General features: G+C 38.3%; 2 protein-coding genes across 4 annotated transcripts in view; both read right to left on the bottom strand.

The window, feature by feature from the left end:
* The window catches only part of pik3r6 (phosphoinositide-3-kinase regulatory subunit 6), a 36,602-nt gene extending 27,738 nt beyond the window's left edge, over positions 1-8,864 (bottom strand). The window contains exon 1 of the mRNA XM_074665482.1: positions 8,786-8,864. The gene's annotated coding sequence lies outside the window, so the exon portion shown is untranslated. The remainder of the gene's footprint in view (positions 1-8,785) is intronic.
* A 756-nt stretch (positions 8,865-9,620) lies between these two features.
* pik3r5 (phosphoinositide-3-kinase, regulatory subunit 5) overlaps positions 9,621-22,897 on the bottom strand; it is a 32,504-nt gene continuing 19,227 nt past the window's right edge. For all 3 annotated transcript variants that reach the window (XM_074689323.1, XM_074689314.1, XM_074689331.1), the window contains exons 4-18: positions 22,680-22,748; positions 22,376-22,514; positions 20,407-20,476; positions 19,787-19,961; positions 18,717-18,885; positions 18,556-18,624; positions 16,144-17,009; positions 15,369-15,494; positions 14,440-14,571; positions 14,261-14,354; positions 13,651-13,727; positions 13,308-13,401; positions 12,069-12,151; positions 11,458-11,573; positions 9,621-10,878 (exon numbers count right to left, since the gene is read on the bottom strand). In XM_074689323.1, the coding sequence (XP_074545424.1) occupies positions 10,728-10,878; positions 11,458-11,573; positions 12,069-12,151; positions 13,308-13,401; positions 13,651-13,727; positions 14,261-14,354; positions 14,440-14,571; positions 15,369-15,494; positions 16,144-17,009; positions 18,556-18,624; positions 18,717-18,885; positions 19,787-19,961; positions 20,407-20,476; positions 22,376-22,514; positions 22,680-22,748 (2,430 nt within the window). In that variant the 3' untranslated portion in view covers positions 9,621-10,727. The remainder of the gene's footprint in view (positions 10,879-11,457; positions 11,574-12,068; positions 12,152-13,307; positions 13,402-13,650; positions 13,728-14,260; positions 14,355-14,439; positions 14,572-15,368; positions 15,495-16,143; positions 17,010-18,555; positions 18,625-18,716; positions 18,886-19,786; positions 19,962-20,406; positions 20,477-22,375; positions 22,515-22,679; positions 22,749-22,897) is intronic.

Here is a 22,897-nt window from a genome sequence, read left to right as displayed (position 1 = left end):
GGTCATGGCTGACTTCATAACTACGGAGAGCTTCCAAACAACTTAAACCATTGCTATAACCACTTTGAGACACTAGATGGCCTTGAATTATTAATATTTTACAACACAGTACATCAAAGTCACATTGTGTGCAATTTTTACCAGTTTCTGTTTAATTATGCCAGGAAATATCCAGACTCAGGGACCAATTACATTTTATTCACTTACAGTATAAACTCAATTAAATGTTGTTGACACAGAAAACCTGTAAAGCTACTTTTTGTACCAAGAAAATTCACAACAGGAATCGATAAGGGAATAGATAAATGATCAGATAGAGAAGCAGAATCGATAAGGGCATCGGTATTGACAAAATCTGATCAATTCCCATCCCTACTTGGATCAACACTTTAGATTCTGGTGTAATGGGATGGGGGAGATTTTCCTGGCTCACATTGAACCCCTATGCACCAGCTGCGTATGATTTAAAGTCCACAGCCTGCAGTGTACCCATCTTCTGATGGCTACTTCCAGCAGGATAACACTCAATGTCACAAATCTCAAATCATCTCAAACATGATGATGAGTTCACAGTACTCAAGTGGCCTCCAGATCTCAGTCCAACAGAGCTCCTTTGGGATGTCGTGGAGCAGCATTCTCATCTGAGACGTGTTTCCAGCACCTTACTGAATCTGTGCCATTAAGTATTAAGGAAGTTCTGAAGGCAAAAACCTGCTACTACTAAGGTGTGACCAATAAAGTAGTTGCTGAGTGAGTTCACATCATGCCTGAAGTGTTTTCCTTTTCCCTGTCAACACAGACACAAAATAACTTCTTTGAAGTAAGAAAAACAGCCACTGTGCAAGTTTGAAATTTTACACCCAACTTTCTTCACACAAGCTGTCAGTGTAGTGTAGGTGCAACATTCACCACACTTCCTCTGTAACAATGAGTGGGTGGATGACTCTATATTTAGACACAGAGGCTAATATAAAAACACAGACAAGGAAAAGGAGTTAAAATGAAGAACTTAAAATAGCTTTATGGCGTCATTCACAGTTTCCAAATCACTAGTTTGAATACCACAGTCTGCAGAAAGTCTGAGGAAGAGGTTTGTCTTAACAAAACATGACAAAATGAATAGAAACCAGAATACAATGGACTTTGTTAAAGCTTGTTTCAAACATAGCATCGAAGTAAAGAACAGTAAACCCTCTGATGAGCATTAAAACTGTGATGCTTCACTTGCACACACAACCAATGCTGGAAATCCACTCAGCCGTTTCTGTTTACTGTGTTGTCTCAAGTGTTGCAAACTGCTTGTTGCCTAAACTGTGAGATTACAGCCCAGAATGTCACAAATGTCACAAATCAGAGCCAAAATAACAGTCTTAACATTCTTAACATGTTTTCTCATTGTGGTCTAACATTCAATACCCGCACGCTCTGTTTCTTCTGCCACTGGTTCCAATAAAACCAAACACATGATGCAGAAAAGACCTTCAAGGGCTTGAGGTGAAAAGCTGCCCAGGCCGCATGGCAGTTAGAAAAGTTCCTCCACTAACTGTTCACTGTGACTCTTCCTCATCTGTTGCTCTGCACCTCTCCTTTTTTAACAACGCAGCAAAACAGAAAGCAATAGAGGTCTTGTTCTTGTTCGGTTCAGGGGCGCTGCAGATGTCTCAGAAAACAGGAAGGCCCTAGAGATCAGTGGAAGTGTTCATCGAGAAAGGCGGAGAAAGAGGGGTGGTGCTAAGCTAAGCTAAGCTAAGCTAAGGTGCTGCAGTGGGTTATATGTGAGTACGTGTCAGTGTGGGTTTGCTTGACTGGAAATCCCCTATCTCGGGCAGCATGGGGTCTGTCAATAGACATGGACAGGTATTAAAAGAGACATCCTGCAGACTTGGTTCTCAATAGGTGCGCATCTTACACAAGATATTTACAAAAATTAAGCAATGAAAAGTCCAAAAATGCCAAAACAAAAACACATGTAGCTGAGAGTTGCAAAGAAGCCTCTAAAGACCGTTAAAGTTAGCGAGAGCCATGGGGGATATCAATCAAAGTGATTTCCTGTATCAACATGCTGGACAATATGAGGAAGTCCTCTTGGACCGGTTAAATGTGTGTTTGTGTGTCAGTAAACCTGCCTGACCTGACTGACCATGGACTGTTTTCTCCAAAAGGCCGGCGCTAAACATGACATGTAATGCTCAAATTCTTTGAGAAACAGACAAATAAAGCTTGAAGAAGACAAATCTGATCAGCGAGGTTTGTGTGCGGTAATATGACAACAAGTCCGAACAAGATGTGATTGGACAGAGGGGAGATTTATGCTGCAGGGGGGTAGCGTGCTAAATCCATCAGGCAGGAGGAAAGCAGATAGGAAGAGGCAGAGATAAAGAGGGGTTTCCCAAAAAAGTGTGTGTGTATGTGTGTGTGAGAGAGACACAGGGAGAGAGTGTGTTTTATGGTCCTTTCTGTGGGGTCTACTGGTGAGAGCAGGGTCAACTGCTTCATAAAATGTTGCTTTAGGATGTGGGATGGGGGCTAAATTTGGAAGTACAAGTCCGTTTAAGGGGTCTGTACGAACAATGTGCAAACTGACACACATGCTGGTTATATGTTAATGCAAAAGATGCATTCAGTTCCTCCACATGCTGCAACTCCTGCACACAACTCTGAATCTCAAAGGGTTAGTTGTGTTTTGGGGAAAGGGAAGCACCGAACTGATCAAATATCAGACCGAGACTCAAAAAGTAAAATGGGAAATCAAAGAAAAAAGTCTGGTTTATTCAGTTCATTTAAACACAAATCTATGTACAGACCAGCCATGTCATCAGATGCAGTGTCTCCCCCACCATTATATATGGGGAGTGGGGGGGGGCACTCCCCAGGAAGTCGAGTTAATTTTATTTTCCATATACGCCAGATCACAACAGAAGTGATTAAAAGTTATCTCTCTCATAAATCAGGTCTAGACCTTGATTTTTTTATTTCACAGACTAAATAGCCTTATTTTATTCATCTAATTTACAAGACAGGTTGTCATTTGTACATCGTCGCATTCACATTTCTCCATGCCCTGTTTCGTGCACGGCGAAGTTCCACCCCAATGCATTCACAGACGCACAAACGCAAGCCCACATTTACACACACAGACAAGCTCAAGCTCAAGTATAGCGGATAAAGAGGTGGGAAAACCACCACAACAGATATCTCCCAGCGCCTTCTCCCCTGCCTCTTCCCCCGCTGCCTAGGGGAAACACTGAGATGCATGGTTGGTCAATGCATTTTTATTCGGCAGAGCTGTAATATGACGGAACATTTGGGCTTGTTTCCCCAAGAACTAAACTTGCAATATGTAAAAGGTGAATTCCTAGCTTATGCACTGCTGAGGTTTACAGTTAAACTGTAATTCCTGCTAGTGTTGGAGATTTAATCCCCACACATTTACACATTTATAATCCTATAAAACAATAACAGTTGGAACATGTGTTTTATTTCCTTTTGGTTTACAAAGTTAGAAAAGCCTGAAACATATTTCTGAGTGTCATCTTTATATCAAGGAACAGAGAACTAGACAGGACCAAAGCCCAGGTATCAGTGCTGGTATCTCTGGATTTACAAATTGGATCAGTCCATCCCTAATCCCAAGTTGTCGCTGATATCAAATCTAAAGTCTTGATATCGGATCAATTCCAGATACCAGGATCAGATCCGTGCATCCCTAGTTTAGAATGAGGGATTGAGACTGAATTTGGAAAGCATGCGACCGTTAAAGATGCATGTAATCTACTGCATATGCAACTCCAGAAACACAATACTGAATCTTGAAAAGATAGTTGTGTAAGGGGGGGTTTACTGTCTCTTTGTTTAAAAAACAGCCAGAGAACCAGAACATAAAGCTAGGCTTACAACTTCTGCAGACAAGATCAGCTCTTCCATGCAGTACAGCTAATTTTAAGATACTCCAAACTACTACTTTAATTAACTTTGCCAAAGGAAAACCCGATGGTCTTTGCACTATTTCCTAACATAACACATTATTTTGCAATTTGCATATATCGATTCTTACCAAGCCAGTAGTGTATCCTGTGAGTTATGGCTACTCTCAAAGCTGATTAGTTGGAAGTACAAGTAAAGTAAGATCCAATTCTCGTGCTTGAAATAAGTCTAAATCCATTCTTGCAGAGGACAAAGTAACACATCAAAGAGAGCGTTGTTGCTACACTCATAGCTGTGGTCTCAGGCAGAGAACTGTGGGTGTAAAAATAACTATGATTGATTTCTGTGTCATCAAACTCTTAATGAATAAAAAGCCACTTAAAGGGAGAGTGTAAGTCTTTTGCTTTTGGAGATTCAAACCAAACTGTTTTGATATTCTGGAGCTGATGCATGGACACTGGAGCAGCAGACTTTATTCAAACACTCTGGGTGTAATTACAAGATCACAGGAGGTCGAAGGAGGTCACCTACTGTAAAATGATCCCTCTGCTAAAAGCACAGGATGTGCAAAGTGCGTCACACAGACATGATCACTGACACAAATAGATCTCCTAACAAACACTCACACAAACAAGTGGCATAAAATAGCTTCAGCCATTAAGGAATGTCCTCCGAGGTGCCCACGGGCGCACGACTGTGCCAAAAACTGCTACTGTTTGTTTCCCAAACCCTCGTCGGACAAACACGGGGGCGGCACCACAAACTGGAGACAGTCTGTGGCTGTCTGCTTTTTAAGAGCTGTGGTGAGTGCTGAATTAGGAACGTTTTGTAATGGCTATGGGTGAAATTACCATTTAAAACGAATAGTGCACTGAAGGACAACAGCTGGAGAATGTAGCACAGAGCTCTAAGGCTTGTATTGCAAAATCAGGGTAAGACAAAATATGGACCATATATCTCAACCTTTGACATGACTGTGGGAATTAACACACTGTATTATACTGTATGTTGTCATAGCCTTCTGAAGCATCACATTGTATCTCAACCTGACACATCCTATTCCAAATAGCATCTTATTGTTATGTATTAAATTGAACTGTACACATCGTACCATATCTTAGCATATCATAGCACATCCCATCTCAGCTTATCTTGCCATACAGTGAATCTTATCCTGTCATATAATGTTGTATCACATTGCACTCTAGCGCATCCTGTAACATAACATTTCATTGTATTTTACTGTTCCGTGCTTTATCACATTGCATTGTGTTGTACTGCATTGTAACATAATGCATCATAATGTAAAGTAATGAATCTTCTCGCATCGTATCATATTGTATTGTATCACATTGCATTCCATCTTTTAGTAATGTTTCATATCATGTTGTAGCACATCATAGCCATAGCTTAGCACATCATGACATATGGTATCACGTCTTATCACATTGCATTGTAACATATACCATATTATCCCTTTTTGTATCATATTGTAATGTATGGCATCCCAAGAGATCTTATCGATGCACCATATTGCATCACATTGTACCACATAGTGATGTAACTCATTGTATACTATTGCACTGTTTTGTATTGTTTTGGTATAGCATTGTATCAAACTGTACCGTATCATATTGTACCCTATCATATCATGCCATATCATATTGTACCGTACCATATTGTACCCTATCATATCGTACCATATCATGTTGTACCGTATCACATCAAACCATAGCATGTCGTACTGTGCTATTTGTACCCTATCCTATCTTACCATAACATATTGTACCCTATCACATCCTACCATAACATTATCGTACCGTGCCATTTGTACCATATCATATCGTATCATACCATAACATGCTGTACCTTGCCATTTGTACCCTATCATATCGTACCATATCATATCGTACCATATCATAGCGTACCATATCATATCGTACCATATCATATCGTACCATATCACATTGTACCATAACATATCGTACCGTGCCATTTGTACCATAGCATATCGCACCATATCATATTGTACCGTGCCATTTGTACCATATCATACCGTACCGTATCATACCGTACCGTATCATATCGTACCGTATCATATCGTACCATAACATGTCATACCATAACATGTCATACTGTGCCATTTGTACCATAACATATCGTACCATATCATATCGTACCATAACATGTCTTACTGTGCCATTTGTACCGTATCATATCGTACCATATCACATCGTACCATTTGTACCGTATCATAGCGAACTGTATCACAGTATACTATATCATATCAAATTGTATCGTATCATATAGTACAGTATCACATCATATTGTATTGAATCAGGTCTTAACACATCAAATTGTAAGGCATTGAGTGGTGTTGTATCCCATTGCAACACACTGAATCACATCTCATTTGGTCTTAGAGCATCACATTATTACACATTCTATTGCACTGCACCACATCATATCATATCATGTTGCTCCTATTGTGTAGCATTGTATCATATCGAGTGGTATTGTACTGTTATGCATTGTATTGTTAAGTATCTTAAGTTATCTAAGTGTACAACACTGAGATCTTATCTTGAAGGGTTGCAGAAGCAGCATCCTTACAGAGTTAAAGCAGAAAATCTTTCTCTTTAAACTAAACCGAAGAACCGACACTTCACTGGAACAGCTAGTGTGACAGCTGAATACTGTATCAGCTCTGCAAATCTCTAACAACACAAGTGTCGATAAACAGACTGATTCCAAGTGCAGTGAAAGCACAAAGCCTTTTTTTTGCCCTTAGCTATATTTATTTTTCAAACAAACACTTAGTTTTGAGGCATCATGTCAAGTGACTAAATGATGTTGAAGTGAATGAGATCATATGACTGATCTGAAACAGTCAAAGCTTCAGATGAGTCAAGCATGTCTTTTGTTTATGGCCATAGTGGAGTCTGTCTGACCTGACCTATGTGAACTACAGTCCTTGTTGCAACACCACCGGGTCAAAACATTTCAAAAGGGTGTATTGAGGTTACCCTTCAGGAGGAGGTACTACTCTGGAAAGATAAACCAGTTTTCCTTTGACATTCCCTTTCTTGCATCACTTGCAACGAACAATGGGTTGAGGACTAATGCAGCGTTTTGACGCCTCAGGGATGCGACCCTTAAATTTGTCTAAACATCTCCTATAAATGAAGACTGAATGTAAAGCCTTTGTGTACAAACATCAAAGTCTCATGATGTTATCACTCATAGGCATGAAAAATCTCACCATGTCAGTCTATTGGTCACGTTATGCTGTTTCTACTGTGCATCAGGGAGATGATAAACTTTGACTCTGTGTGTACTTGAATTAGATCAACCCGAATGAATGTCATCTTGTTTTAGTCGGCTTTAAAAGGAAAATACAGCGTGATAAAGTAAAGTTGAAAATACTTCTAACAGTTTCTGTCTGTCAATCCAGGAAAAAGTATGTTTTGTTTGTACTTACTGTAAAATAACAAGGTTGAACAAGTCTTTTTTTGGGGTAGGCACTCTCCAAATCTTTCACCATGGCCTGTAACCATTATTAGATTGTCTAGTTTCTAGTTAGAAATTCAATTGTGGATGAATCTATGGGGAGGATGCACAAGACTCAATATTGTTCACTGTTCAAAAATGTAATTTTTAAGTACTGCTTTTAAACAATGATGCCTTAGTTTAGTGTTACATCCATACGCTGCTGGGTTGTTGGGTTCATTCTATGAACACATAGAGCCTTTTTCTTTCTGTTATGCTATTTTTTCCTACAGCCCTGTGTTTTATTACTCACCTCCTCCTCCTTCTTCTAACCTCAACAACACATCAGAACTCTCTGTTTGTATCATCCTTGGGTTTGCATATGATTTTAGCAACGATGAGTTATTAACAAGTTGGATTTTGACATTGTGATGACACCCTTTTAACTCCTTAAATGTTAGTCATGTAATTGAGCTTTCTCGTAAACAAGTTATTGTCTCCAAAAGTATGTTTCAGACAGGATGAACAACATTAGGCTAATTAACTATTCTGAAAACAATATGTCACTGTTGTTGATGTGACCTCACCCAGAAGCTGAGATCATTAGTCTGATTTGGATCTTGATTAGGGACAGTTTTTCTTAAGGGAGTTGTGCAAAAGTAGATAGACTAAGTAAGATTTGCATCAGTCTTAGCATGCAACCTTTTACTAAGGACAGTATTCCTATGCTTTAATTGTACTCACAGAATGTACAGTCACAATCAAAGGGACACACAAACAGACTGGAGCCACTAAGCATCCTCTTACCAGGAAGCACTGATCTAAAACACGGAAGCTGGAGGAAATACAGCTGTGCTCTTAGACTCCAAACAGACACAACAAAGAGACAGAGCTTCAATCAGACCAGGCACTGTTATCAAACCTCTGTTATTATCTCAGGAGGCAAAAAATAAACCACCCCCCGTCCATGATTTCCTGTGTCAGAGGGCATCATGTGGGGAAGTTGTTTTTCTTTGTAGCCTGATTCACTTGTAGCTTATAGGGTTCATTCAAAAAACGATTAGGAGTTCAACTGAACCTACCCAAGCTGTGCTGAAACTGGAGAGGTGCGCTTTACGCTACAGAAAAACAACCAGAAGCATCCCTGAAATACTCATATGCCGAATAAAAAGAAAACTGTTAAATTAAGACATAATGACATGGAGCAACAGGTGGGCTAATCACGCACTTTTAAGTCAACATTAACTTACTTGAGATGCGAATGCGCAACATACTTTTAGCGAGTTTATGATATAATTGAATGCAAAATACAGCCTTGAGTTGTTTAAAATGCTTATAAAAAATTATGACTTCTGAATTTAGTTAAACTTACCTGAATTCAAGTGGCACAATCGACTCCATTCGCCTACAACACCGTGTCTGTCATTTGTAGCTTGTGTCCCTTGCAGTCAACTGTCAGCAGAGTGTGGCTGTAGACCACGCCCACAACAGGAATTGACCAATGGGGTATGGGATAGAGCTTGCGTTTGTGACCAATCAGAGCACGCATGCATTAGAGAGCCACGAGACTGAATGGATGATGGATGAATATATGATATATCTGATTGTTGATAGAATACAGCTCCTTATCGGAGTTTTATATCCATAACTCTAAGGTTTTAAAGAACAAACCCTCTTTCTGTGTCTTGAAAAAGGAGTCAGAACTATTTTTATTTGGACATTACAAAACTACTATAACAAAGAAAGCTGCCAAAACTTTATTTGTATGTTTCACGTTTAAAATATTTTTGTGAATTGTTTGTTTATTATTTCTCTCCCTGTCTGATAACTATTATTACTTTAATAGTTGTAAATGTTTCCTGTACAAAGCTTAATTATTTTTTCCTTACACTGTTAATTTTTTTTGTTTTCAAACTCCTGGCACTTTGTCTGTCTGTTCTAAAATTATTTGCTATTTTAACACTACTATCATTTTGTTAAGAAAAAAAAAAAAAAAAAAAAAGCGTTAAAAACAAACAAACAAACAAACTAACAGCTCCTTCAATTAAGACAAGATGTATTTTAATGAAATCGGAAGTCATCATGTTTCCATCCCTAAATAATATTTACATGATAAACATAAAAACAATATTGCATTAAAATATATTATAAAAAAGATTAAAATGAAATATACAGAAATGTCAGAAGATTGCAGTCATGTAAGCTATTTTCCTGAAACGTGCGTACCTTACTGAATTTGATCTAATCATCAAGTTCTTTAATTGCATTTAAATCCTATGTACAGTGCTACTCTTTCAGTCCCAGCCTGGTAATCAATGAATGTCACAGTAGATATACTTTGAAACATCCTAGACTACATATGCACAGTGCTACAATTGATTACTTTATATTATAAAGTATTAAGTGCATTAAGATGTTTTTAGCACCATAAAATTAACACGGTCCATCCCTAAAGGTTAGTACTTTACAAGAGAAAAGTGCTGAGACTTAACTGCAACTATTATAGTAATCAGTACTTCAACAGAAGTGAAAAGATCAACAGAGCCCCCTGCTGGCCACATTTACAACACCAGTTAAAACAGTGACTGCATGGGAACTCCCTATAAGGAATGTTATCATGAACAGCAAAGATTAAAAAAAGTCATGCAATGATCCCAGTGTGACATTCACCATTCAAGATATTCATATTTTACAAACATGATATTTACATAATGTGAAAGTCCATAGTGTCCAATGATTAAATGAGCTGCTTGGCTCAATATTCATCCCCAAATGAGATTGTTCAGTCTGTTAAATAAGAGATAAGTTTTTTTGTTGCTCCATGTTCCGAGAAAAAAGATCGAACTTTGACTTAAAGGTGGAGTTGTCATTTTTAGAAAGGATTCCTGGCTAGCACCCTGGTCTCTGTCATAAGTGTTTAAAGCGTGGTTTGTTTACTAAGTCTCACTTGAGATCTAACACAGCAGATTCCCCCTGTTTGACCAAATCATATTCACAAGCCACTGTGGGAAAGGTCTTTTCTCTTCATACCAGGAAGTGAAACCAGTGGATTGAAACCTGATTAGTTTCTTTTACAACATAGCTGATTACACAGTCAAATGTGTTATCATTCTTTGTTTCCCAGGTTCAGTGACCTGTGCTTAAACCCATTCAGGTCTGCAGTTTCCTGCTCACCAGCTCTGCTCCACCAAGGCTGCGAACATGTGAACATGACCACCCCTTTCTGAATTCAGTGCTTGTTTTTCACAGCTTATAAAACTCAGTGCAGAGATCTTTTTCTTCTTCTAACCCGCCCAAACTCTCCATCAGCAGTTTCAGGGCAGGGCCCCACTGAAAGTGACAATGGGCAGGCAGAGGAGGGAGCAGAAGGTGGGGTGCAGAGGATGGATTTGTGCTGAGGCCAGGGATTCTCTTAATTTCCAGTCAGTCGAGCTGTCAGGTTTGTAGCACACTGATATGTCACATCTGTGAGAGACAGAGGGAGGAGGTACACGTGTTAGACGATATATAACACTGCAAATGGTTGTGGGTTGTGGGTTAATTGTGTAAAACTTTAGTTGTTTCCGTCTTCTTCATAAAGCACATTCTTAGAGAGGAAATGGTTTGTGCAGAGGATGCATGTGAAACAGAAACAACTGAGATTTGAGCAAGAAAAATCAAGCATGTCTGTGCTACGACTGGGATGAGACGCTGTGAATTTTTGCATTGTTTTGCAGTTTTTAATGACTGAAGCATGGACATCAGCTATTACGGGATCATTTTAATACTGAAAATTTCAAGCAACTATTTATTTCAGCTTGGCATCATTGGTAAACTGAAAACCTTCTTGCAGGAAACTGAAACCCTCTGAAGGATTAAAACTTCAACTTCCTTGACGACAAACCCGCAACATTATAAGCTAGAGCACTTCTTGTTCTTTCCTACACATCTTTGATTTCTCATAACAGAGAAAACAGAAGTGTACGATTATTAGGGTTAAGGTTTGGTCCTCTGGTCCCCTCAAGTATTATGATACATTTGTGTATTTTTATTTTAGCTTCACACCTGGTGACACTTTGCAGTATTTTTTTCTCATCCTGGTCCAGACAAACGGCAAAGGTTGTGTCTCCAGCGCCGCTGATCTGCACCTTGTCCACCTTCACCTCAGTTGTGCTCAGCTGCTGCAGGAAGGAGGACGAGAAGAAAGTCAATAAATTATGCATTATGAATAAAACAGCAAAAAAAAAAAAAGTGATCTTTTTTTATAATCATTATTTCTATTATTCATTGCGAAAAAGAGATAAAGAGTGTGTTTTCTTTTATGCTTTCACTTTTGCCTGAGATAAGAGGAGACACCATTGTTTACTCCACCATCTAGTGATGACTTTCTCAGATCTAAACCCTGAATCTAGAGATTAAGCTGCAGTGTTGCGTAAACTGAATCAAAGCTGAAACCAAGCAAAACATGCCTGAGTCTCACTTCTGTTGTGGCTAATTGTTCCACTTAGCTCCTGTTCCAAAAACTTCTTCTCATCTGACAGCATGTGAAATTCAGCTGAAGTGAAGTTGTTGTCACAAGTACATTGAGGTCATTGTTTGAAATTGTAAATATGTTGTTGACTTGTTTAGCTGAGCGTGATGCTGAAGCACGTTTTTAACCTCAAGAATTTTCTCACCTGGTTGTAGCCCTTCTTGCTTTTACCGCTCTGTCTTTTCAGGACCTCAGTTGTCGTGAGCAACAGATACTCCATCTTTGAGTCTGACAGGGAGAGAATCAGTTACTCTTTGTGTACAAATTAATTTTTTTGCTTACATGTGCATCAAAAGAGATATAAGACATGGAACCGAAAAGATTTATAATTAAATAAATGAAAATAACATTTTGAAATAAATACCATTTTCATAAATAACGGACAAATATATAATACGGCCATTAAATTGTAAAATAAGGGATTTTTATTATTATGATTTTTTTTTAATTATTCTTTAATATCAAATTATTAAAATTAAATATTTCATAATACTTATTTAAAAATTTTTATACTTTTAAAAATTATGACTTTTTATTTATTTCCAAGCTTTTATAAAATAAAAAAATTTACAAAGTCAATTTTTATATCATAATTTCCTTTTCCACAATGGCCTTTTTATTTCATGTCATTTTTCATCAGAATGACTTGGTCTGCTCGATCCTTTAAGATTGATTAGTTTGAGAGGGGTCTAGCTGCAGACCTCCACTCTCAGCTTCTTGAGGAGAAACTCTGAAACGGACTTCTCTCCTGCAGCCATTGTGTCTAAATCATGTCATGCACTCCTGTTTTCTGCTTTTTCAGTCTTCTCAGCATGAGTGATAAGTCTCCACATTAGAATCGATCCTGCAAGTGCTGCTGAAGTGCCCGTGTAAAGCATCAGTCAATCGCTTAACTGGCTCAGCCTTCTGTGCTTTGATTGACAGACCAAGTTATTACGCTGAAAAATGACATTATAAAAATAAAAAAGCCATTGTGGAAAAGGACATTATTATTAAATAATAATATTATTAAATAAAAAATTTACTGAGTGAAAAACTTTTTAAAAAATTATAAAATCTTGGAAAATAAATAAATATTTATTATTTTAAAATGAATGAAATTGTTAAAATAATTATGAAATATTTAATTATAAAAATGTGATATTAAAGGAAAAAAAATCATTATAATACTGCTGTATTTTACAATTTAATGGCCATATTATCTGTTTTTCTATTTTTATCAAATTGGTTATATTTCAAAATGTTGTGTTTATTTATTTCATTATGGATCTTTTGGGTTCCATAAGCCATAAGCCCAATGCTAAATCCCTTAGCATTGGGCTGAACCGTCACTCAAGCACTTCACCAAGTATGAGGAGTGGCAGTTCCAGTGATAGTGTTGTACCTAGTTCCTCTGGATTCTTGCACGCTTTGGTCAGGTTCACAGAAGTACAGACTTTGGTGTCTTTTTTCCACTGACTCCTTCCACTTATCACCACCTGAAGGAGCAGGAGAAAAGTTTAGATAGTAGCAAAAAAAATACAACACAAAAGTTGCTTTCACCTTACTACAACAAAATAAACAGGGGCAAAGCATGTACTCAAAGATACAGAACATAAAGAAGTAGGGGGGAGCCAAAGCCATAAATTATGTTTTTATGATGATATACGATGAAAGTGATTCTTGCTTGATGAAGTTTCAGTGTTTCTTTTTTGTTTACATTGAGTTAAATCAAATCCAGATCTTACTCTGTTGTACACCACCTCCAGGGTTAGTGGCACTGCTTCTCTGTCACCATCAATGCCAAACCGTTTACTGGCAGCACCTATGTAAAAAAGAGGAAAACACACACAAACACACATGATATATCTATAACAGGCTTGTCAATAATCTCACAGTTTAATTCGATTCTGAAGCTTTTTTGTCCTGACTCATCACATCTAAGATAAAGAACAAGCAGAGGACAGTTCAGCCTCTTTTTGCTTTGAGGATGTGTCACAGACCTCACTCTCACAGATTTGGTTCGTTGGCAGTGGACTGAAGCAGAGTAGCTTGTATCAAAATAATCAGAAATCAGATAAAACAATTTTTCCTGCATTTTGACCTCTTGAAGAGAATAGAGAATCGGAAGTGTGCTGTATTTGGTGACGAGTGAAACTTTAAAAAGTAGAAGTAGTCTGAACGGTTACGTGGAAACTACAGATGTTCCTCTTCCACAAACTGGTCCAGACTCAGCCTCAAAAACACTGCTGGTGCATTTTATTGCACGGAAAATGCAGAGGGCTTTATTTTTGTGGCACTGTTGCTTGGAAACCTGTGTGTTTTTTTGTTTCCATGGGGTGTGTGAGTCATGCTCACCCATGGCCTTGATGGCTCGTGTTCCTGCTGTGTGTCCCAACTCCAGCGAGTGGATGAAGACCTCCGTCCTTTTCTCTCCACAGGCTAACGTCAACTGCAACACAACAGATCCCTCTCAAGATGCTGGAACAAGTTTATAGGAGCTTTAAGTGTGATACCTGTGTGTTTTTGTGTCTCACCTCAGCCTGGTAGAGCTGGATCAGAGCTGGTCTGGTTGCGTTGCGGCAGTAGTAGAGGATCAAGTCTGCCAGGATGGGTAAACGTCGCTCGTATGAACTGTCGTACGAGTCTGATTCTGTCTTGGAGGTTTGCTGCAGGGTGATAAGGTCAAAATTAGACTATGTTCATTCATCTTGATGAATAATTCACATGAGTATTGCTTCAACAGAATATTAGCAAAGATTAAAGGTAGAGATAATCCAGAATGTATCTGTTTTGATTCCATACTGCAAAAAATTGAAATCTAATCACGTTTTTGTTTGTCTTTTTTCAAGTAAAAATTGTCTTGTTATACCTGATATGAGCCATATTCAACTTATCGGTTCTTCAAAATGTCTTGTTTCAAGTTTTTTAAAGACAAAAACTAAGTCTAAGTGGCTTATAACAATTAAAAAAAAATTTGCTGATGGAACAAGAGAAATTTACCAGAAGTTTTGCTTAAAAACTAGAATAATGTCTTAATACAAGTAAATTTTTCTCTTTCTAGGGTTTTTTTTTTTTACTTGTTACAAGCAATTCAGACCTCATTTTTGTCTTTTTAACAACTTGACACAAGACATTCTTTCTGGACTGGTCAGGAGAATGTGGCTCATATTAACCCCTTACTGCCTGAGTTAATTCACAATCATAAAAATAGATTTTTTTAATGTTTTTTTTTTCATTCTTACAGATATTAAATTTAGTGGAGGCATAAGAAGTTCATCCCCTGACCAATATATTGTGACACAGTAGATCTGATACAATCTTTGGTTTGTGTAGAATATAAATCAATGGGTAATAACGAGATTCAGAGGTCATTCATCAAAGGGTTAAGTCTAAAAAGACATTTTCTACTGAAAATAAGACAAAAACATTTGATAAGACTTCATTTTTTTCAGTGCAGCAGTACCTTGCAGACGATGTTGGCAGGCAGGTTAAGCAGGCTGAGGGTGTTCCTCTCGTACCAAGGGTCCAACATGCCAAGAAGATTGGCGATGTCATTAGTGCTGTCCTCTGTGCCAGAGTGGGAAAGCTCCTATCAGGGCAAAAGCAACAACTATGAGAAATACTCGCGTGTTTATGCATGTTTAGCCCCTCCAAGGAGGTTGTGTTTTTGGGAGAGTTTGTCTGTGAACAACATCACTCAAAAACTAATAAACGGATCTTGATGAAATTTTCAGGAAATGTTCAAAATGGGATAAGGAAGAAGTGATTACATTTTGGAGGTGATCCGGATCACCGTCTGGATCCAGGATTATTTTTAAGGATTCTTTATCATTGTGAGATAGAGCCGTTTTCACTATATGTGTATATAACTCCACAATAAATGGTCAGATTGCTTTGCAAAACAATACAAGACAAGGTCACCATCATTTCTGACAGATGTAAAAGTACGATCCAGATCCTGGCAATATTCTGGATACTAAGATCTGGAATATGAAATATGTACTGGATCATCATAATTTTCAACACTGTCAGGTAACAAATTATTGTACAAACCTGCAACTAACACCAAATTGTAGCAGACAGTCTGCTGAAGGGAAGTATAATATTAAAGTAGGACTAAAGTGTTGGTGACAATCACAATATGCTTGGTGGAGGTCTGTGCTCTCTGAGTGCTTTTCTAGATTATTCTGCATCTCTTACTCTGAAAATAACACTTTTGTAAACAAACTCCTGCTTACGTTTGTCAGAGCTGCTCCCTTTGGGGTTCCAGTCTGGACCACAGGACCAGGAGACCTCAGACTCCCCATCCCTCCTGCCAGGTCCCTCCTCACAGGCATGAAGTAGAACCGAAGCTTGAAGGCCCTGCTGAGACGAGGACATTCACTCTCCTTCCTCCTCAGGCTGTTGTAAGCCCGAGCCACCTTCCCCACGATGTGATCAGCACCAAACACCACCACCCTCAGCGTAGTGTTCTTCATGTCCTCGTCACTGCTGAGGATCGGCCTCCTTCTGTAGCAGACATGTCTGAGAGTCTGACTGTGCGACTGCTGCAGAGGCTCAGGACTCCGTAATTTCACCTGCTGGGGTAGAGAGTTTGAGCGTCTATCTCGCCCCAATAACAGCTCCTTGGATTCTGTGTTTCCTAAGCTTTTCGCCCGGATCAGCGCCCGGGATCCTTTGGGTTTGATGAAGAGCCGGTAAAGGTGTTGGCTGAAGCGAGCCGAAGCTTTTCCAGACTTTGGTGAACACTTTTCAGAGATTGGCGAATCATCAAAATCATCAAAGAAGTCACTATCTATCCCAGACGTGACGGAGAAGAGTGATGGAGTGTAGGAGCCTGAGGTTACAGATAAAGTGGAGAACATAGAGTCTTTGGATGTAGTGGACAGGGTGGACATGGTGGAGAAGGTGGAGGCACGATGAGTAAATAATGAAGGCAGTTCTACTCCATGCTCTCCCGATTCCTCGTCTTCTTCTTCTCGTAGACTAATTCCTAACACGTCCTCCCTTTCCTCATCACTGCCTTCTCCTTCATCCTCCTCGTCAGCGTGCCCATTGGTGGATAAGTCATCCGGGTCATGCTCCAAAAGGGTGTTGAGAACATCTGCAGGGATTCAGACAACAAATATTAACCTAATCTCAGGATGAAATCTTTCTTTCCTTTTAATCTAAAGGGCTCTGTTTAAATACTTAAGGAACAAAGAATCAAATGATATAAACGATAGGGCTGGGACGATGCTATGCTCGCGATTCGCTTCTATCACGATTTTTGGGGTGCCGATAACATTTATATTGCGATTCTTCAATATTTACGATTGTATCATGAGCCATACTTTCCCCATAAAATGCACATCACATGAGTCGGAGATAAACATTTCACCCTCTGCTGGAGAAAAGTGGCAACTTTTTTCCAATCCAGTTTGTAAACAAAAACTGAAACGAAGAATTTTAATTTTTTTTTTTCATTATTTTTTGACAAAGAATCCCAGTTTTGATATTGTCAAACAAAAAATTGTGATATATCGTATTTTGATTTTTTCTCCCACCCCTAATAAACATAGCACAGAAATTCAAGAAATTTTAGTTTGGTAGATTATTTCTTTGTTGTTACTCTTTTTATTTCTCTTCTAACTAGAGCTACATCTGTAAGGGACATTTAGCCCAGCTGGGTTTCAGGGGTTGTGCCCCTGAAAAATTTGTCAAATCTTCTCTGTCAACGCCAAAAAGTAACTCTTATTTTGAGCTTCTGGTGCCCGAGGTGCTGAAAACCAGGGGCCTAGTTTACACATGATTGACTGATTTTGATCATTCAATCCATCAAATTTCAACAGTATATGATTCATTGCTAGCAAAAATTGTTACAACTAGAGAAAGACCGATATGGATTTTTTGATGCCGATACTGATACTGATTATTAGTAGGTAAGGAGGCCGATAACCCATATTTGAAGCCGATATTCACTTGTATTGAAAGTGAAAATATTGATGTAACAGTTTTAATTAGTACAAACTCCAACACTTAAATGCATTCAAATTCCTTCAAGCATATATTTGTTAAAAAGTTTTAAAGTCCCAGGCTTCGCAGCATGTTTTATAAAGGTAAATGAAAACTTAAATAAAAATAAATAGCTTAAGTTTTTTATTGTAAATAAAGTTTTCAAAAATGTCATTGTAACTGCATAAAACTGGACAGAATTGAGTTTGTGCTGCCTTTTACAGGCATTTAATGCCGTCAAATTCATTTTCTGTTTGGTTTAACGTGACTGATTTTAAATTTTTTGACCATCTAAGGCTTCCATAGTGTAGACAGGAATAAATTCTGTGCATAGAAGCATCAAGCCCCCGAATGTCTGCAGTTTAAAACATTTCTTATCATTTTTAAGAGGAAGAAAAACATATTCAAAACTTCTAAAAAACAAAATGTATAAAAACATAGTGACACATAAAAAACATAGTGACTGCAGACAGTGGTGCGGCTGCATCAGGGCCAAAACAACAGTTTTGAATTGGTTTCATATCCGCCGTCCGATAAAAAAAGGCTGATGCTGATATGACCCAAAATGCCAAATACCTGCCCCGATAATCGGCCTGGCTGATAGATAGCTAGTTACAACAAAGAAATAAGATCATAAATCTGTGAAGCAAGCTTACCAAAGTTGTCATTTTCCCAGTGAAACATGTAACACTTGGCTGTAGGCAGCGGTAGAGTTTGTAACATTCCTGAAAAAAGAAAGAGATTATAATAATAACATTAACAATAATCACCACGCGATGACTGTAGTAATCATTGGGCCAATGAAACGTCCTCTCACCGTCAGACTTTCTCCCATTGGATGCTGGGATCCTCATCTTCTCTCTCAGCTGTTCAAGTCCCTGGATTACATGACTGCGGCCTTTCTGAGGGTCCTCCATGGTAGCAGCTGTCTCCAAGAGATCGGTGACTGAAGAGTAGATCTCCCCGAGTTCATGCTCAGTTTTTTCCTGTAGAAGACATTTATGATGAACTGTTGAGTGAGGAAAATTTCTGAGCCTTTGTCTGGTGTGCATTTTTAATTCACCTTGCTATTTGGGATAAGACTTCATGAGTATAATAACTAAACTTGGTCTTTGTACAGGGAGTTTGATAATTTGTGTGATGAGTTCTCTATTAGTTGTTTGTTGTTAGAGTTATTGTACTTTTTTTTTTTTTTTTTTTTTTCATTTTTTTAGTAAAGTGGGTGTAATGTTGTGATTTCACCAAGAAATGATGTGGGCAGTGTCCCTAAATATGGCTAAAAGCTCAAAGTCTAAAAAAAATGAAGTATCATGGGTCTGAGAGGCAGAAATGTTATGTCCACATTAGGGGTGAGCCATATTATACCGTCTATGATAATCCCGGTAGATATTTTTTCGACTATATAAATTTGTCATTTTGCGATATTTACAGTGCAGAGACAATGACGTATGACGCTTTTCTCTGGATCTGACCTACTTACTATGTTGGAAAAGTAGCTTCCATACTTCGAGTGCAATAAAAATGCTGTTAACAGAAGCAACAACCACTAATAATAAGTTGTTCCTTATTTTCCCCCCATGTCATCAAAACTTTCGCTATTGCAAATTTCCTTAAAATACCTTGACATAATTTTGAGGCTACAGTGCCCTCCCCTAGTTCACATACATGGACGCGGGGTCTTAAGAGGTTAAAGGCTCCTTGATTTTCCTTTAAAAAATGCACACTTTCATATGGTTTGTACTTCAGTCTTTCCCAATAATGTCCCATTCCACAACAGGTGTTTTTAATATATGCATGTTTGACTTGAACGCTCCTGAGATGTCAACCAAATCAAACTAAAATTATCGTCTGACTCAATGAATCCTCCACAGATTCTTGTCCACTTACCTGCAGGACTCTGTGGACACTGTGGAGTGGGTACTTGGTGCCTAGCGTGGACTGGAAGGCATGTTTGATCAGCGTCATGTAGGTCTCCTTTTCCGAGTGTCGAATGCTGCTGAGCTGCTCGGCCACTGAGACGAAGTCTGGGGGCACCTCAGCTGGATTCATCAGGAGCACAGTCCTGCAGGAAACACACAGGTGGTGTCAGAGATGAGAAGGAAAAGGGACTTTCCACCCCCCCAAAGATACAGTTTTTAGTGCAGTTGCAGAACAGTTTTTTAACTTTTTTTCTAAAATGGTGTCAGATCAGATAAACTTACTGTGAACGACTTAACAGGAAAGCAGAAGATACAAGATTGCAAAAATAACCCCTCAGCAGTGGACGACAAACATATGGTTGGCTCTCACAAATACCATTTTTCAACAACATTCAAAAGTGTCATTGTTACTCAAAAAAAAAAAAAAAACATCCTTTAAGAGACAAAAGTGTCTGACTATAACCAGAGAAGAAAACAGACTTGATGACCCACATAATTTTATTCAACTTTAACTTTTTAATTGTGCATATTTTGAGTTAATAAAGCATTTTCTATAGATGTAAAGGACTTTCCATTTCATGGACTTACATGGTCTTGGAGCTCTGGTCGGAGGTGGTTAGTCCCTGTTCTTCTCTAACAAGCCTCTGAAAGGAAATCCCTGCAAGGAGAAAGTCCGATTATTTTCTGTTTTTGTCTGATTTTTGATCTCAGTTTATTTGGAACAAACAAAATGTTCTTGGGGAGCTAAAGCAGCTTTTGAAAACTGAGATGCTGCAAAAACTGCAGACAAAATTGTTTTCCAAACAGCAGTATTTCAGTGTTATAGCACTACTACAAAAAAATATTACTATAGGTGGGAAGTGGCCTTCAGATAAATAAAAAACCCAACTTGTGAGTTTATAATAATTTAAACAGCACATTACACAAACTAAAGCAACACTCAGTTTTCATTTAGTTCACTTTCTGATGTGTCATTCAGTGCGTTGTTTGTCGAGCACTTCCTTTCTTCCTCCAGTGAATTTCAGTGTAGGTGTTCTCAGCTTCTCTTTTCTGTTTAATAAATGCTGAACCTTCATCCTCTTTCAAACAATTTTTTGTTAATAAGAGGAAGTTCAAAGTTTGGCCCTGAGCTATTTCATCTTCCTGTCACTGCTGTTAGAGATATAGAGTATGAGCAACGTCACCACCAGGTGCATTCCTCCAATCTGTCACCAGAGGGCAGAAGATCTCAAAGCATGCACATACGAGTGAGGGCTGAAAAGTTTGTAGCCTGACAATCCTTTTTTTATGTTTTTTTTTTTTTTTCATATAAAGCAAACAGGCATAAGAAAAATAGTACAGCTCAAAGATAATGAACAGAGGGTCACCCATACATCTTAATGTCACTGTGACAAAGAAAAAAATAAAAACATTTTCTGACACTTAGGGAATGTTTTTGTTTTGTTTTTTTAACTTTATTTTTTTTATTTTTGTTGATGTTTTTTTTTCCCCAGATTTCCAGATTCAACATTTTCTGACACTTACAGGATGTTTTTTTAACTAAATTTTTTTTAACTTAATTTTTTTTTTTAACTTTATTTTTGTTAAGTTTTTTTTTTTTTTTACCAGATAAAGCAAACAGGCATAAGAAAAATAGTACAACTCAAAGATAATGAACAGAGGGCCATCCATACATCTAAATGCCACTGTGACAAAGAAAAAAAAATACTGTACACACAATATACTTTTCCCGGTTTTGCTAAAAAAGTTTCTGCTCTTAGGCTAAGTGAGAAAGCCAATCTTTCTACACCTTCAATTTAAGACACAATATTGATCCAGTCAGTCTTTGTTGGAGGGTTGAGTTGCAACCATTTTCGTGTAACAGCTTTTTTACTAGCTGATAATAAAATCTTTAACAGGTACTTATCTTTTTTTGAGGAGCAGGTAGGGATGTTACCAAGATAGATTGTGGAAAATGAGCAGTCAATTCCAGGATTAAATATGTCTTGTAATATCCTAGTTACTCCCCCACAATAAAATTGGATTTTGGGACAATTCCAAAGTATGTGAAAGTGGTCTGATAGTTGTTCTTCACATTTCCTCCAACCTCTGCTGTTTGGATAAATTTTATTTTTGGGGTTATAAAGTACCTCACTACATTCCTCTAGCAAAAATACCTCCAGAGCTGGTAGAGGTGGACAGCAGAGAACACATATTCAGCCAATCTTCTTCTGAAATGACAAGACCGAATTCTTTCTCCCACTTAAATTGGACCTTGTTTGTTGAATGAGTTTTGGTAGGTTTATTTTCAGATTAACTGAAACTGATGTAGTGTTTGAGGACTCTGAAAAGTAGAGCCAGAGACATTTGGTGAATGTGGATAAAATTGGCACCCTGGTATTTATTGTAATCTGCAGAATAATAAATGAATAAATAAATAAACCATGCCCTAAATGTCAGAAAAAGTTGAATTTAATGCACCCCAAGTTTTATCACTATGGCATAACTCCTTCCTAGTCAGGCTACAAACTTTTCAGCCCTCACTTGTAAACTAAAATGAAAGTATCCACGTTTTTACCTGGGGCTTTGATCTCCAGCTGCAGAGTTGACAGGAGGTTTCTACACACACTACAGTACGGCTCAGGCCAGGTGATGAAGCAGCGAAACACAGCGAGAGCTTCCTCCAGTAGTTCTGTGTCAGGAGGGCAGTACGGCGTCTGTAAACAAACTACAAATTAGGTACCTGTCTCATTCAGGAGCAGGAAATACCTGTCTGGATGTCAGCAATAACTGCTCTCATGTTCAGTTAATGGAAGATTGAAATACTTTGGACTTTTGTAAATAAGAGGTTTCCCTCACAGTAGGTTAAATGTAGATGATACCTGAAGCAGGGCGGCGGAGAACATTATGGCCAGGGGAGCCACCAGCTCATACTGACACTGCTCCTGAGCCTGAACACACACACACAAAAAGACAGAGTGATCAGTACAGTAGTGTTTCAAAGAAAAGCTCCCACTCACCCTCATCCCAACATACATGCTCTACAGACAAGTTATATAACTTAACCCATCGCCCCCAATGTTCCCTGTAACCCAAGCAT

Source organism: Halichoeres trimaculatus, unplaced genomic scaffold (assembly GCF_033239565.1).
Source record: "Halichoeres trimaculatus isolate MK-OKI-2021-1 unplaced genomic scaffold, fHalTri1.1 fHalTri1_scaffold_2, whole genome shotgun sequence".
Classification (NCBI taxonomy): domain Eukaryota; kingdom Metazoa; phylum Chordata; class Actinopteri; order Labriformes; family Labridae; genus Halichoeres; species Halichoeres trimaculatus.
Note: the sequence above shows the minus strand (reverse complement) of the source record. Positions and strands in the feature narration are given on the sequence as shown.